The sequence below is a fragment of the Bos taurus genome, chromosome 6 (assembly GCF_002263795.3).
Source record: "Bos taurus isolate L1 Dominette 01449 registration number 42190680 breed Hereford chromosome 6, ARS-UCD2.0, whole genome shotgun sequence".
Taxonomy (NCBI): Eukaryota; Metazoa; Chordata; class Mammalia; order Artiodactyla; family Bovidae; genus Bos; species Bos taurus.
Genome location: NC_037333.1, coordinates 84,708,285 through 84,725,212, shown reverse-complemented (window position 1 = coordinate 84,725,212; position 16,928 = coordinate 84,708,285). Strand labels below are relative to the sequence as shown.

The following is a 16,928-nucleotide window of genomic DNA, read 5'->3' as shown; positions in this document are numbered from 1 at the left end:
GTAACCTCTCTTTTTTCATTTCTAATTTTGTTGATTTGATTCTTCTCTTTTTTTCTTGATGAGTCTGGCTAAAGGTTTGTCATTTTGTTTATCTTCTCAAATAACCAGTTTTTAGTTTTATTAATCTTTATTATTATTTCTTTCATTTTTTTTCACATATTTCTGTTGTGATCTTTATGATTTTTTTCCTTCTACTAATTTCTTCTTCTTCTTCTTTTTCCAGTTGTTTTAGGTGTGAAGCTAGATTGTCTATTTGATGTTTTTCTTGTTTCTTGAGGTACGGTTGTATTGCTATAAACTTCCCTCTTAGAACTGCTTTTGCTGCATCATATAGGTTTTGAGTTGTTATGTTTTCATTGTCATTTGTTTCTAGAATTTTTTTTATTTCCCTTTTGATTTCTTCAGTAACCTGTTAGTTATTTAAAAACGTGTTGTTTAATTTCCATGTGTTTGTGTTTCTTACAGCTTTTTTCTTCTAATTGATACCTAGTCTCCTAGTGCTGTGGTCAGAGAAGATGCCTGATATGATTTCAATTTTCTTAAATTTACTGAGGTTTGATTTGTGACCCAGGATGTTGTCTATCCTGGAGGACGTTCCACGTGCACTTGAGAAGGAGGTGTATTCTTCTGCATTTGGATGGAATGTTCTGAAGATATCAATGAGATCCATCTCATCTAATGTATCATTTAAGACTTATGTTTCCTTATTAATTTTCTGTTTTGATGATCTGTCCTTTGGTGTGAGTGGGGTGTTAAATTCTCCTACTATTATTGTGTTACTTCAATTTCTCCTTTTATGTCTGCTAGTGTTTGTCTTATTTATTGAGGTTCTCCTATGTTGGGTGCATAGATATTTACAGTTGTTATGTTTTGCTCTTGGATTGATCCCTTGATCACTATGTAGTGTCTTTCCTTGTCTCTTGTAGTATTCTTTATTTTAAGGTCTATTTTGTCTGATATGAGAATTGCTACTCCAGCTTTCTTTTACTTCTCATTTGATGGAAGATATTTTTCCATCCTCTTACTTTCAATTTATATATATCTTTAGGTCTGAAGTGGGTTTCTTATAAACAGCATATATATGAGTCTTGTTTTTATATCCATTCAGAAAGTCTGTGTCTTTTGGTTTGAGGATTTAATCCATTTACATTTAAAGAAATTACTGATATGTGTATTCCTATTGCCATTTTATTAATTATTTGGAGCTGATTTTTTAGATCTTATTCTTCTCTTGTATTTATTGACTATATAAGTCCCTTCAACATTTGTTGTAAAATTGGTTTGGTGCTATTGAATTCTCTTAACTTTTGCTTGTCTAAAAAGCTTTTTATTTCTCCATCAATTTTGAATTAGATCCTTGCCAGGTACAGTAATCTTGGCTGTGGGTTTTTACCTTTCTGTACTTTAAATATATCCTGCCATTCCCTGCTGGCCTGCAAGAGTTTCTGCTGAAAGACCAACTGTTAAACGTATGGGATTTCCCTTGTATGTTACTTGTTGCTTTTCTCTTGGTGCTTTTAATAGTCTTTCTTTGTGTTTAGTCTTTGTTAGTTTGATTAGCGTGTGTCCGGGCATGTTTCTCCTTGGGTTTATCCTGAGTGACTCTGTGTCTCTTGAACTTGATTGACTCTTTCCTTTTCCATGTTGGGGAAATTTTCAGCTATAATCTCTTCAAAAATTTTCTCACACCCTTTCTTTTTCTCTTCTTCTTCTGGGACCCCTATACTTCAAATGTTGGTGTATTTGATATTGTCCCTGAGGTCTCTGAGATTATCCTCACTTGTTTTCTTTTTTTTTCTTCTTTTCTTTATTTATTTATTATTAGTTACTTTAATATATTGTATTAGTTTTGCCATACATCAACATGCATCTGCCACAGGTATACACGTGTTCCCCATCCTGAACCCCCTTCCCACCTCCCTCCCCATACCATCTCTCTGGGTCATCCCAGTGCACCAGCCCCAAGCTTCCTGTATCCTGCATCAAACCTGGACTGGTGATTTGTTTCACATATGATACTATACATGTTTCAATGCCATTCTCCCAAATTATCCCCCCACCCCCCACTCTCCCATAGAGGCCAAAAGACCGTTTTATACATCTGTGTCTTTTTTGCTGTCTCGCATACAGGGTTGTCGTTATCATCTTTCTAAATTCCATATATATGCATTAGTATACTGTACTGGTGTTTTTCTTTCTGGCTTACTTCACTCTGTATAATAGGCTCCAGTTTCATCCATCTCATTAGAACTGCTTCAAATGTATTCTTTTTAATGGCTGAGTAATACTCCATTGTGTATATGTACCACAGCTTTCTTGTCCATTCATCTGCTGATGGACATCTAGGTTGCTTCCATGTCCTGGCTATTATAAACAGTGCTGCGATGAACATTGGGGTACATGTGTCTCTTTCAATTCTGGTTTCCTCGGTGTGTATGCCCAGCAGTGGGATTGCTGGGTCGTATGGCAGTTCTATTTCCAGTTTTTTAAGGAATTTCCACACTGTTCTCCATAGTGGCTGTACTAGTTTGCATTCCCACCAACAGTGTAAGAGGGTTCCCTTTTCTCCACACCCTCTCCAGTATTTATTGCTTGTAGACTTTTGGATTGCAGCCATTCTCACTGGTGTGAAATGGTACCTAATTGTGGTTTTGATTTACATTTCTCTGATAATGATTGGTGTTGAGCATCTTTTCATGTGTTTCTTAGCCATCTGTATGTCTTCTTTGGAGAAATGTCTATTTAGTTCTTTGGTCCATTTTTTGATTGGGTCATTTATTTTTCTAGAATTGAGCTGTAGGAGTTGCTTGTATATTTTTGAGATTAGTTGTTTGTCAGTTGCTTCATTTGCTATTATTTTCTCCCATTCTGAAAGCTGTCTTTTCACCTGGCTTATAGTTTCTTTTGTTGTGCAGAAGCTTTTAATTTTAATTAGATCCCATTTGTTTATTTTTGCTTTTATTTCCAATATTCTGGGAGGTGGGTCATAGAGGATCCTGCTGTGATGTATGTCGGAAAGTGTTTTGCCTATCTTCTCCTATAGGAGTTTTATAGTTTCTGGTCTTATGTTTAGATCTTCAATCCATTTTGAGTTTATTTTTGTGTATGGTGTTAGAAAGTGTTCTAGTTTCATTCTTTTACAAGTAGTTGACCAGTTTTCCCAGCACCACTTGTTAAAGAGATTGTCTTTTCTCCATTGTATATTCTTGCCTCCTTTGTCAAAGATAAGGTGTCCATAGGTGTGTGGGTTTATCTCTGAGCTTTCTATTTTGTTCCATTGATCTATATTTCTGTCTTTGTGCCAGTACCGTACTGTCTTGATGACTGTGGCTTTGTAGTAGAGCCTGAAGTCAGGCAGGTTGATTCCTCCAGTTCCATTCTTCTTTCTCAAGATTGCTTTGGCTATTTGAGGTTTTTTTTGTATTTCCAGACAAATTGTGAAATTATTTGTTCTAGCTCTGTGAAAAATACCATTGGTAGCTTGATAAGGATTGCATTGAATCTGTAGATTGCTTTGGGTAATATACTCATTTTCACTATATTGATTCTTCCGATCCATGAACATGATATATTTCTCCATCTATTAGTGTCCACTTTGATTTCTTTCATCAGTGTTTGTAGTTTTCTATATACAGGTCTTTAGTTTCCTTAGGTAAATATATTCCTAAGTATTTTATTCTTTTTATTGCAATGGTGAATGGAATTGTTTCCTTAATTTCTCTATTTTCTCATTATTAGTGTATAGGAATGCTCACTTCTTTTCATTCTTTTTACTTTATACTGTTCTTCAGAAGTTATTTCCACCATTTTATCTTCCAGCTCACTGACTCTTTCTTCTGTTTCAGATATTCTGTTATTTATTCCTTCTAGAGTATTTTTAATTTCAGTAATTGTGCTGTTTTTCTCTGTATGATTATCCTTTAATCCTTCTAGTTCTTTGTTATTTGATTCTTGTACTTTGTCCATTTTGTTTTCAACGTTTTTGATCATCTTTATTTGATTATTCTGAATTCTTGTTCAGGTAGTTTGCCTATTTCCTCATTATTTATTTGGACTTCTGTGTTTCTAGTTTTTTCCTTCATTGTGTAGTATTTCTCTGCCTTTTCCTCTTTTTTTTTTTTTTTTTTTTTTTAGCTCATTGTGTTTGAGGTCTTCTTTTCCATGGCCTCAAGATTGAATTCTTTCTTACTTTTGGTTTCTTCCATCCTAAGCTTGGTCCAGTGGTTTGTGTAAGCTTATAGAGTGAGATTTGTGTGGAATTGTTTTTTGGTTTGTTTGCTTTTCCTCTGATGGACAAGGTTGAGGGAGGTGTTAATCCTGTCTGCTGATGACTGGGTTTGTATTTTGTTTTGCTTGTTGTTTAGATGTACAGGGTGCTACTGGTGGTTGGGTGATGCCGGGTCTTGCATTCAGGTGGTTTCCTTTGTGTGAGTTCTCACTATTTGATACTCCCTAAGGTTAGTTCTCTGGTAGTCTAGGGTGTTGGAGTCAATGCTCCCACTCCAAAGGCTCAGGGCTTGATCTCTGGTCAGGAATGAAGATTCCACAAGTGGTTTGTTATGGCATTAAGTAAGATTAAAACAAATACCCCAAAAAGAGAAATCAAAAATGAATCCCTGATGAATGGCAGTTACAAAATCAGGCAAATAATATTTAAAATAATGGAATATACATATATACATATACACCCATAAGCAAAATCAAAACAGTCCAACTAAATAAAGTACAGTAGATTGACCCAGCAAACAAAGGAAACCAAAAATTACATCTACCAGTTAAGAGCAAAACTAAATAAAACACAAACTGGAAAGAAAAACTAAAGCAAGGTGCCAAGAGGGGAATAAATGAAGACAAAACTAACAAATATGTTGAGAGGAAAGGGAAGAAAGAAGAAAATGAAAGAATAGATATGCAAAGTTAAATAGAGGTAGATAAAGATTTGTATACATTAAAAATTAACTGCAAAGGGAAAATAACAATAGAAAATCAAACAAAGAAATAAATGTAAAAAATATAATAATATATTTAAAAAATTAAAATTAAAGAAGAGAAAAGAAAAAAAAAAAAAGGAAGAAAGAAAACAACAAAAAAAGGAAAGCTCCACAGAACTGCAAAAGCCCAATGTAGAAGAAGAGTTTTATACCAGCAATTAAAAAAAAAAAAGTGACTTAAAAAAAATAAAAAAGCTCAAAAGCTTAATTAGATTTCATAGTGCCAATAACTGCCAAAGTCCTTTTCCTCGCTGGAAGTCACAGTCCAACTCACCTCCTTAGGGTGCCCTCCAACATTGTGCTGGTCTCTGGACCTGCTGTTGGGGTAGTTCAGATTCTAATCTGGTACGAGTCCTGTGTGTTCTTGCCTCCAATGTCCACAGCTATCAGAACTAGTGCATTTTCTTTTGTGGGAGCTCTCAGTGTCCTTTAATATATTCCATAGACACAGAGCCTGCCTAGTTGATCGTGTGGATTTAATCTGGCATTTGTACAGCTGGTGGGAAGGTTTTAGGCCTTCTTCCTTAGCCTCACTACTGCCTGGGTTTCAATTGTGGTTTTATTTCCACCTCTGCATGTGGGTAGCCACTGGAGTTTGCTCCTGAGGCTTCCCTGGAGGACTTGTGTCTGCCCCCATGAGGACCAGGTGTGGAGGCAGTGCTGCTGCTTGGGTTGCTGGGGTTCTGGCTGCACCAGGTACTCAGGGGAATTGCTGGCTAGGGAAGCAGGAAATATAATGCTCTAGAAGGGTATGACTTCACTTTCACTTTTCACTTTCAGGCATTGGAAAAGAGAATTCTTTCTCTGTAGCTCTGCCCATTCAGGCACTTAGAGGGTTCCCTTGCCTAGGGTCCTTCTCTGTTGTTCAACACGTCAGGCACATAGAGTGGCCTGGCTGGGGTCCTACTCATCAGGTCTGTGCATCAGGCACTTAAAGTGGAACTCTAGGTAGGTTCCTACTCTATAATTCAGTGCATCAGGCCTTTGATGGGCCAGCCTCTCTATTGTTCAGCTGCTGATGCTGGCATGTCGGGAGAGAGAAGCTATGGTGATGGCTCCACCCCCGCTATGCGTGATCCAGCAGTATCGCCTTGCTTCCATGGCTGCCCGGCTTTCCTCCACAGGCACTTCCTACCACAATCGCCTCCCTCATATCCCCTCATTCCATCTCTCCACAATCAACAGCAACCCTAGCCCTGGGATTGCTCCGCAATCCCTAAACCCCAGCTCCCAGCCGCTGCACCTTCCAGGGGACCTGCATCCCTGTCTGGGTATGTATGGCTGCAGCAAGGGCTGTCTGATTCTCATTCCATTTAGGCTGCCACAGATCAGCTGTTTCACTCTCAGCCTTAAATATTTTTCCTCCGACCCAGACAATTGCCCTGATGTGGAGATCAGACCCCTGCTTCAGTTCCTCCACCCACTGAGGGCAAGCCCAGTCCTACTAACACTCCTGTTTTTCTCCCTAGTTTCTTCATCCTACCGAGTTTTGCGTGGTTCTATATATTCTTTCCCTCTGGTCAGGTACTCCTGTCCACTCTCAGCTGGTGTTCTGCATGCACTGCCATGTCTGAAGGTGTATTCTTGATGTACCATGGAGAGAGATGTACTCCTCACCTACCTACTCCTTCTCCATCTTGTACTCCATCTCTATAATAGCCTTTAAATCATAGTTTAATCTTTGGTCATTTTATGCCAAACTCAAGATATCTCTTTGCTTTTCATTAATATACAATAGTGTTAACATAAAAGAATTTAAGTAACTCAGGATTTAGGTATCTCATTTCTGAATTTTCTGAGTTTATTCAAAAGAATCACTCTGACAACTAAATGCATATATTCTATCTTCTAGCCAAAGTTTTTCTAAAACACAAATATTTACTTTTTGATATATCATTATGGGGCTTTTCAGGTGATGCTGGTGATAGAGAACCTGCCTGTCAAAGCAGGAGACAGAAATGGGTTTGATCGCTGGGTCGGGAAGATTGCCTGAAGGAGAGCATGGCAACCCACTCCAGTATTCTTGCCTGGAGAATCCCATGGACTGAAGAGCTTGGCTGGCTACAGTCCACAGGGTTGCAAAGACTCAGACATGACTGAAGTGACTTAGCACATATATACATCATTATATTCATTATATTAAAAATCTGACAATAATTTTAGGTATGCAAAGGCTAAACCTTTGTAAAATTTACATTTTTCAAGTTTAAGTGCTAATAAAAACTATTTATTTGGAGTTTCATGACCTCTGGCTCTCATAGTTAAAGTAACATGCTTTAAAATATCTTTACTTAACAATTCACGTGTGATTATATTATGAAATCCTGCTCAAGTTTTTCTGGATCATGATAATCTAAAATGCTAATGCTAACAGGTAGACACAAGTTTCTTTGCTCCTGTGTGTACACACACACACACACACATATATATATATAACCACAGGGTCATGCTCTATATGCTACAAAAAAAAGCTATTCATGCAGTGTCATGCTTTGATTGTTAAACTTACTTGCCTTTTATGATAAGGGAAACATTTGCTTCTACTATGTTCTATATATTTTACCAAAGATAATTTACCTGCAGACTCAGATCGACCATATTGCCTAAATTAATGGGAGTATCAACTGTGATATTCTAAATGATAATAAAGTTGGGATTTAGAAGGATCTGCTGCCTGTAGAGCAGAAAACATAAGTTCTGCAGGGTACATGAATTGCTGCCTACCTTCTTCTGCTTTTCAATTTTACTTTCTCCCCAGGTTCTTTGCTTCTGAATCTCATTCCAGCTCTACCATGGTTCTAGATTCTTTCTCTAAACTTTGCCAGATATACTGAGATCCTATCTCTCATTCTCAGTTCCTGCCATTTATTTTCCCCCAAAATAGTCCTTCATACATTTAGATGTATTTCCTTCATATATAATATCAGTGTCAAAATGACACCATGAAATTCAGGTATCTACCTTTCACACTTAATGTAATTTTCAGATGTAAACCACGATTCTTCATGGAGGGAAACCACAACAGCTGCGTAAGTGCCCTCTATATTGATGCAGATTCACCAGGATTTCTTTCCATCCATAGAGAAAATATTCATTCCATGTGTAAAATATTTTATAAAGAAAGTTTATTTCTACAAACTTTCTATAATGGTTGAGAAATTTTGATTTACAAGCTATAAATGCTTTCATTTCCTCACTATGCTTAATAAAATATGTTATGTTTAAGTTCTAACTCATAATGACAGAAAGCAAAGAGGAAATAAAGAATCTCTTGATGAAGGTGGAAGAAGAGAATGAAAATGCTGGCTTAAAACTCAACATTCAAGAAACTAGGATCATGGCATCTGGTCCCATAACTTCATTGCAAACAGATGGGGGAAAAGTGGAAACAGTGTAGATTTTATTTTCTTGGGCTCCCAAATCAATGAAGATGGTGACTTCAGTCATGAAATTAAATGATGCTTGCTCTTTGAGTGTAAAGCTATGACAAACCTAGACAATGTATTAAAAAGTGAAGACATCACTTTGCTGATAAAGGTCCATATAGTCAAAGCTATGGTTGTCCCTGGAGAAAGTGATGGCACCCCACTCCAGTACTCTTGCCTGGAAAATCCCATGGATGGAGAAACCTGATGGGCTACAGTCCATGGGGTCGCTAGGAATCGGACACGACTGAACGACCTCACTTTCACTTTTCACTTTCATGCATTGGAGAAGGAAATGGCAACCCACTCCAGTGTTCTTGCCTGGAGAATCCCAGGGACGGGGGAGCCTGGTGGGCTGCCATCTATGGGGTCGCACAGAGTCAGACACGACTGAAGCGACTTAGCAGCAGCAGCATGGTTGTCCCAGTAGTCATGTATGAATGTGAGATTTGGAACATGAAGAAGGCTGAACACTGAAGAATGAAAGCTTTCTAACTCTAATGCTGGAGAAGACTTTTGAGAGTCTCTTGGACAGCAAAGAGATAAAACCAGTCAAACCTAAAGGAAATCAACCCTGAGTATTCATTGAAATGATTGATGCTGAAGGTGCAACTTCAATACTTTAGCCACTTGATATGAAGAGTTTACTCTTTGGAAAAGACTGAGGGCAGGAGGAGTAGGGGGTGACAGAGGATGAGATGGTTGATTGACATCAGTGGCTCAGTAGACATGTGTTTGAGCAAAGTCCAGGAGATAGGGAAGGACAGTGAGGCCTAGTGTGCTGCAGTTCATGGGGTTGCAAGGAGTCAGACAGGACTGCTCAACTGAAAAGCAGCATCACCTCACACCATTCAGAATGGCTATTATCAGAAAATCTACAAGCAATAAATGCTAGAGAGAGAATGAAGAAAAGGGAGCCCTCTTGCACTGTTGGTTGGAATGTAAGTTGATACGGACACTACGGAGAGCAATATACATATTCCTTAAAATACTAAAAATAGAATTACCATAAGATCAGCAATTCCACATTGATCATATATTCTAAGAAAAGCATATGTGAAAAAGATATATGCACCTCAAATGTCATTGCAGCACTATTTACTAATACAATACCCAGAACATAGAAGCAACCTAAATGCCCATCAGCAGATGAATGGATAAAGAAGGTGTGGTACATATATATAATGGAATATTACTCAACCACAAAAAGACATGTAACTGGATCATTTGTAGAAAGGTGGATTGACCTGGAGTATGTCATTTGGAGTAAAGTAATACAGAGGAAAAATAAATATCATTTATTAATGCATACATGTGGAATCTAAAAAATAAAATGGTACAGATTAATCTATTTGCAGGCCAGGGGTAGAGATGCAGACATAGAGAATAGACACGTGGACTTGGGAGGGGGATGAATTGGGAAATTGGGTTTGATTTATGTACCCTAACATGTGTAAAACAGATAAATAGTGGGAACCTGTTCTATAGTGTAGGGGGTTCAGCTCGGTTCTCTGCAGTCACTTAGATGGTGGGATGGGGGTTCACAAAGAGGTCCAAGAGGGAGTGTACATATGTATAAATATAGCTGGTTCACTTTATTGTACAACAAAAACTAACACAACAATATAAAGCAACTATACACCAATAAAAACTTTGGAAAAGAAATAAAACTATCACTGTTTATGGAAAACATTATACTATGTATAGAAACTCCTAAAGATGCTATGCAAAGCTACTAGATCTTAGGAATGAATTTGTTAAATAAACAAGATACAGAATTAACACACAGAAATTTGTTTTATTTCTATACACCAGCAATGAATAATCAGAAAGAAATTAAAGAAAAAATCCCATTATCATTTCATCAAAAAGAATAAAATATCTAGGAATAATCCTACCAAGGAAGCAAAAGACCTGTGCTCTGAACAGGATAAGACACTGATGAAATAAAGATGACACAATAAGATGGAAAGAATTGGAAGAATCAATATTATAAAAATTACTATAGTACTCAAGGTAATCTACAGATTCAATGCAATCCCTACCAAATTACCAAGCATGTTTTTCATAAACTAGAACAATTTTAAAAAATTATGCATACAGAAAAGTCCCTGAATAATCAAAGCAATTTTGAGAAAGAAAAACAGAGGTGGAGGAATAAGATGATTCCCTGACTTCAGGCTCTACTACAAAGCTACAGAATCAAGACAGTATGGTACTGAGGCATAGACCAATGAAACAGGATGGAAAGTTCAAAAATAACCCAACAGACCTATTGTTAATTAATCTATGACAAAGGAGCAATGGAGAACAGGCTGGCTATTCAATAAGTGGCACTGGGAAAACTGGATAAATATATGTAAAGGAATGAAAGAACATTATTTGACATCATACAAAAACATAAACTCAAAATGTATTAAAGACCAATGTAAGACTGAACACCAAAACATTCTCTGAATAAATTACAATGATATCTTTTTTTGATCTATTTCCTAGAGTAATGGAAATGAAAACAAAACTAACAAATGGGATCAAATTAAACTCAAAAGCTGTTGCACAGCAAAGCAGAACATAAGCAAAATGGGAAGGCAACCATTAGAGTGGGAGGAAATATTTGCAAATGAAGAAACTGACAAGGCATTAATCTCCAAAATATTGCAGCAGCACAGATAAACCTGGAGGTATCATATTAAGTGAATAAGGAATACAGAGAAAGACAACTATCACATTGTTTTATGTGCAATCTAAAAAAAAAAAAATACAAATGAACTTCAGTTCAGTTCAGTTCAGTCGCTCAGTCATGTCCGACTCTTTGTGACCCCATGAATTGCAGCACACCAGGCCTCCCTGTCCATCACCAGCTCCCAGAGTTTACCCAAATTCATGGCCATCGAGTTGGTGATGCCATCTCATCCTCTGTTGTCCCTTTCTCCTCCTGCCCCCAATCCCTCCCAGCATCAGAATCTTTTCCAATGAGTCAACTCTTCACATGAGGTGGCCAAAGTATTGGAATTTCAGCTTTCGCATCAGTCCTTCCAAAGAACCCCCAGGACTGATCTCTTTTAGAATGGACTGGTTGGATCTCCTTACAGTCCAAGGGACTCTCATGAGTCTTCTCCAACACCAAAACTTGTTTACAAGCAAAAACAGACTAACATATTATAAAACAAACTTATGGTTAGAAAAGAGGTAAGGTGGGGGGAGCAATAAATTGGGAGTTGGGATTAGCATATACAAGCTACTGTTTAAAATAGATGAACCAACAAGGACTTACTATATGGCACAGGAAATTCTGCTCAATATTCTGTAGCAATGTAAATGCAAAAAGAATTTTAAAAAGAATTTAAAATATGTATTTTATTTAAAATAGAAATTTTAAAAAGAATAAAAATAAAAAACCATATATAAAATATATATACATATAACTGAATCACTTTGCTGTACACTTGAAACTAACACATTGCTAATCAACTATAATACAATATAAAATTAAAATTAAAAATAAATCTCCCTGCCTTAACATCTCTTAAAGTATGCATATTTCTGGCAGTAAGTGATGATCCCTTCCATACCTACAATATCTGGCAGAGTTATCAGTAAAAGAAACACTACAGAGATCTTCCTGTTCAAATGAACATTCAAATAAAACAAAAAAATTTAAAAACTTTAGCCTTAAGAGAATATGCAATCACATAATGCTGGATTTTCTAGCATTACTTAGAAATTATTATGGATTTGTTTTTAAGCCTGAGTATATATTTCCTAACTCAGTGTATTGAGGTTTTTTGTTTTTTTTTTTCCCATCAAAGCAGTTGCTTTTCATTTTAATCCATAATACAAAGTACACACTTCAAAGTTCAGCCCAACCACTATAAATTGATTGGGATTGTTAAGGAGAGATCTTTGGATTGTGTTTCATGCATTTGGTTTAAACCCAGATTTAATTTGATCAAGTGTTAACCATGAAGACTGTGAAAGTCTTCTGCATCCTTTTCATGTTGCATCTATGTCTCCTTGACTCTGGAAGGACAGGCAAAGTTCTTGTATGGCCTGCGGATTTTAGTCACTGGATTAATTTACAAGTTATTCTAGAAGAGCTTCACCTTCGTGGGCATGAGATAACTGTCCTGGTACCTTCACAAAGTCTTCTGATTGATCGTACCAAGATTCCCTATCATGTGGAGATCCTCCAGCTTTCAGTAACTGAAGAAACTTTCATGGAAGAGCTCAATACCATTCTCTATGAAGCTACGTTTGAACTGTCAAAACTTTCATGGTGGGAAATGCAAATAAAACTGGCAAATATAGGCAGAAGATTTTTATTAACAAACAAAAGAGTGTGTGACAGTGCTATCACAAACAAGGAGTTACTCAGCAGGCTACAGGCAGCTAAGTTCGACGTCTGTATTGCTGACCCTTTAAGTTTTTGTGGGGAATTGGTGGCTGAACTCCTGAATATTCCATTTGTATACACTTTTCGACTTTTCTATGGGAATGTCATTGAAAGACTGTGTGCTGGGCTTCCTATGCCTTCTTCATATGTTCCTGGTGTCACATCAAGACTGACAGACAAGATGACTTTTATACAGAGGCTGGAGAACTGGTTACTGTATACAGTGAGTGACATGATATATTCATATTATATATTTCCAGAATGGGATGAGTATTACAGCAAGGTTTTAGGTAAGAGAAATATGTATATAATAAGTATTCTTATAGCCTATAAAAATGTAAATATTTATCTGACTGTATGAAAACTTACAAAATATATTTTAGAAGAAGATCCAAGCACCTGTGGCTACACTGTTTTGAATTTAAGAAATAATAACACTCTTTTTTTGGTTTTGTGTTATATGATTGAATACAGATAACATTCCCTCCTCCGGGGGATCTTCCCAGCCCAGATATTGAACCCAGGTTTCCTGCATTGCAGACTGATTCTTTAGCATCTGAGCCATCAGGGGAACCCCAAATATATATCCGAGAAGGAATATTCTCTATATTTATGTATGATTTCTTGGAGTGTCTGGAAAATCCAAATCTGACAGTGTGCTTAATTTTCATAAACCTGGACTACTTCTCTGAATTTTGTTTCTCGTCTTTCGCAGCCTGTTTTCTTTCTGATTAACTTGCTCTTCCTAAGACTTTATATTTATGTCCTGTGAAGGAATGGTTAATTGGTGGCCAGGTTTGCAATGAAACTAGAAAATAAATAATTTTCTAGCATGAAACTAGAAAATAAATAATTTTCTAGCATGAAACTAGAAAATAAATAATGTGGTTTGGTTTCATCTGCTCTTGTCTTCTAAAGTGTAAAAAAATTTTTTTTTTTTTTCTAAAGGACCATGTTTCCAGATTTTGTAAATCACCTTGGTGTTTTGTTTCTGTTGTTCTATTTAAAATTGCATTAGAGGTGAACTAGTGACTTTTGACCCTGAGCACAAAGTTTTTCTCTACTCTGATTTGATCATACCAATGTTCCCGATAATGTGGAGATCCTCCAGCTTTCAGTAACTAAAAAACTTTGGTGGAAGAGCTCACGAAAGTCCATTTACCCCTTCTTTCATTCCTTTTGAATAATTTATTTTTTATTATTTTATGTGATTATGTTAAATAAATTTTGCATAAGGTAAATTACTTTTGAGAAAGCAGTACTTTTTTACATCATTTAGTTGGTTTTTTTTAGGTGTTACTAACATGTAACATTGCATTAGTTTCAGTTGGTGACAAAAAATTAATCGAGTCAACTTAAGAAGGAAATGGAAAATTTTATTTGAGCCAATCTGAGGATTGTAACCCTGGAGAAAGTCTGTTAGGAAGATCTGAGGAATGTTCTGCACATTAGAAGTCAAAGCACTGTTATATAAATTTTTGAGGGAAAGGATTATACATGAAAGAGTCATCCATTAAAGCAATATATTGCCAGTTTATGCAGTCTTAAAAAGTGAGTAGTGGGTCATTGTGACGCCTAAAGAGATTAGGAAAGGAATGTTACCTCCCAAGGAGTTAGTTACCTTGCTGGGGTCAGGAGGAAATTGCTTTTTTGTAGAGTAAACTTCCCTGTGTCTTCTATGGGGATCTAGTTAATACATAATGCAGAAGCACATTGCACACTAAAACAAGGAGTGCTGGGCACTGACTCAAGTGGCAGAGAAATTTTTATGAAAAATATTTCTTGCCCTGCCTTAAAATAATTTTGTTTCATCATATGTATACAACATAATGATAAGATATTTCTACATATTGTGAAATAATCACAATAACTGTAGATAATATCCATCACTACACATAGTTCTAAATGGGTTTTTATCTGAGAACTCAAAAGATCTACTTTCTTAGCACAATACAGTATTAGTAACTATAGTCACCATGCTGTAAATTACTAGATGACTTACTTTAGAACTGGAACTTTGTTCCATCTGACCACCTTCAACTACCTGTTGTGACCATGCTACAACCCTAGCATCTGGCAACCACCAATTTTTTCAATGTCTATAGTTTGTTTTAGTTTTGTTTTCTCTTAGATTCCACATATAAGTGATATATTTCCCTGTCTTACTTCACTTAACATAATATCCTCAAGGTCCATCCATGTTGAGGCAAATGTCAAGTTTTCCTTGTTTCTCATGACTTAATAATGTTCCATTCTATCTGTAATGATATTTTCTTTATCCATTCATGTATTTATAAACACTTAGATAATTTCCATGATTTTGGCTATTGTAAATACTGTAGCAATGAGCTTAAGAGTGCAATGATCTGGTTTTTTTTTTTTTTTTTTCCTATTTTCATACCTATAAGTGGAATTTCTGGATCATATGGTAAAATCAAATAAAATCAAGTTAATTTAAAATTTTTAGGAACCTCCATAACATTTCCCTTATTGGCTCTACCAATTTACATTTGCACTAACAGTGTAAATTTGTTCATCTCTTTTCACTACCTCCTCACCAGCATTTGTCTCCTGTCATTTTGATGATAGCCCTCTTAACAGGAATGAGATGTTAATTCTTTGTGGTTTTGCTTTGAATTTTCTTGGTCACTAGTAATGTTGAGCACCATTTCAGATTCTTGTTGACTAACTGAATGTTTCTTCAGTTCCTCAGCTAACTTTTTAAAAGTTAATTATTTGTTTTTGTGCTATTGAATTGTGTGAGTTCCTTCTATATTTTAGGTGGCAGCACCTACACAGGCATATGGTTTGCAAATATTTTCTCTATTTTCATAGGCTCCTTTCTTATTTTGTTGATCATTTCTTTTTCTGTGCAGTGTGCAGAACCTTCTAATTGAACAGTTCCACTTGTTCATTTTTAATTTTTAATTTAATTTTGTTACTTATACTTTAGGTGTTACATTTTAAATTCACTGCCATGATGAGTGTCAAGAATTATTTCCCATTTGTTTTCCTTGAGGAATTTTATGGTTTTAGGTCTTATATTTAAGTCTTTCAACTGGATTGAACTGGTTTACTTCTGGTCCCAGCAGTCTGAAACTCAGTTTAGGGACATCTTTTCTAGTGATAGGGTATTACTCTATCCCTGATTCTTCCATAGTTCTTAGCAACTTAGAATAATCTGAGAAGAAGAATTAAATACTTGGTAAATAGAAGAAATGCATTTCTTTTACTTATATATGTTAAAATGCTACAAGATATAGATGCAATTGGCTATTCAGAATTTAAAATCATCATTATACAATGCATTCCAAGTATGTTTTTCAATTTTAAAAGTATAACTCATAATATATAATTTTTTTCATTAAAATATGTCATAGATATGTTCAAATAATTGATGAATAAACCAGAAAGACAGCATTAATTTCAAAAAATTGAGAAACTATTTATAAACCTCTTGGGGGATAAAGTAATCTTAGGATAAGAGCACTAGGTTAGATACAAAAATGGTCCAAAAAAATGCTGTAGGGCAATAAAATCATAATTTGGGAAATGATATTTTCTACCAGACAAAAATATGCCCGTTAACAATTAATTTCAATGTGTTTTAACTCAAAAGTTAGAGAAAATTAAAAAACAAACAACAACCTAAAGTGTGCACACATTTTCATAAAGATATGTGTTGAGTATGAAACTGGATATTGTAATCACCAGAGTCAAGCCCTTCATTTACTGAGATTTGCCTTGGTCTCTTATGCAGATAGATCTTCCTAGGAGTTCAAAATCCCTTATATGTTTCTGGTAAAAACCTTAGCACACTTAGGACATCAAGGAGAATATTCAACAAGCCATGTAGTAAGAAACAAGATAGCTATGGTTTCCTCCTATTGGTGACACAGAGCACATATTTCAAAAGGACACCAAAATTCTGGATAAGGTTTGGTATACAGCAGTAGATATATAGAATTCAGAGATGAAACTCTGGTTGAAACTAAGGAAGATGATTCAATTCAGGGTCACTAATTTGAGTTCTTATTCTGTAAATATTCACTTGGCTTCCAATTCAGTTCAAAGAAACCCTTTTTGTACTGTTTGTTAACTAAATATGTCAAAATGGCA

The 16,928-nt window shown here is 35.9% G+C and overlaps 1 protein-coding gene across 1 annotated transcript in view; it reads left to right on the top strand.

Annotated features, from left to right (window-relative positions):
• Positions 1 to 12,314: 12,314 nt before the first annotated feature.
• Positions 12,315 to 16,928, top strand: part of MGC152010 (UDP glucuronosyltransferase 2 family) — a 38,736-nt gene continuing 34,122 nt past the window's right edge. The window contains 1 exon segment of the mRNA NM_001075724.1: positions 12,315 to 13,099. Coding sequence (NP_001069192.1) covers positions 12,379 to 13,099 — 721 coding nt within the window. The 5' untranslated portion in view covers positions 12,315 to 12,378.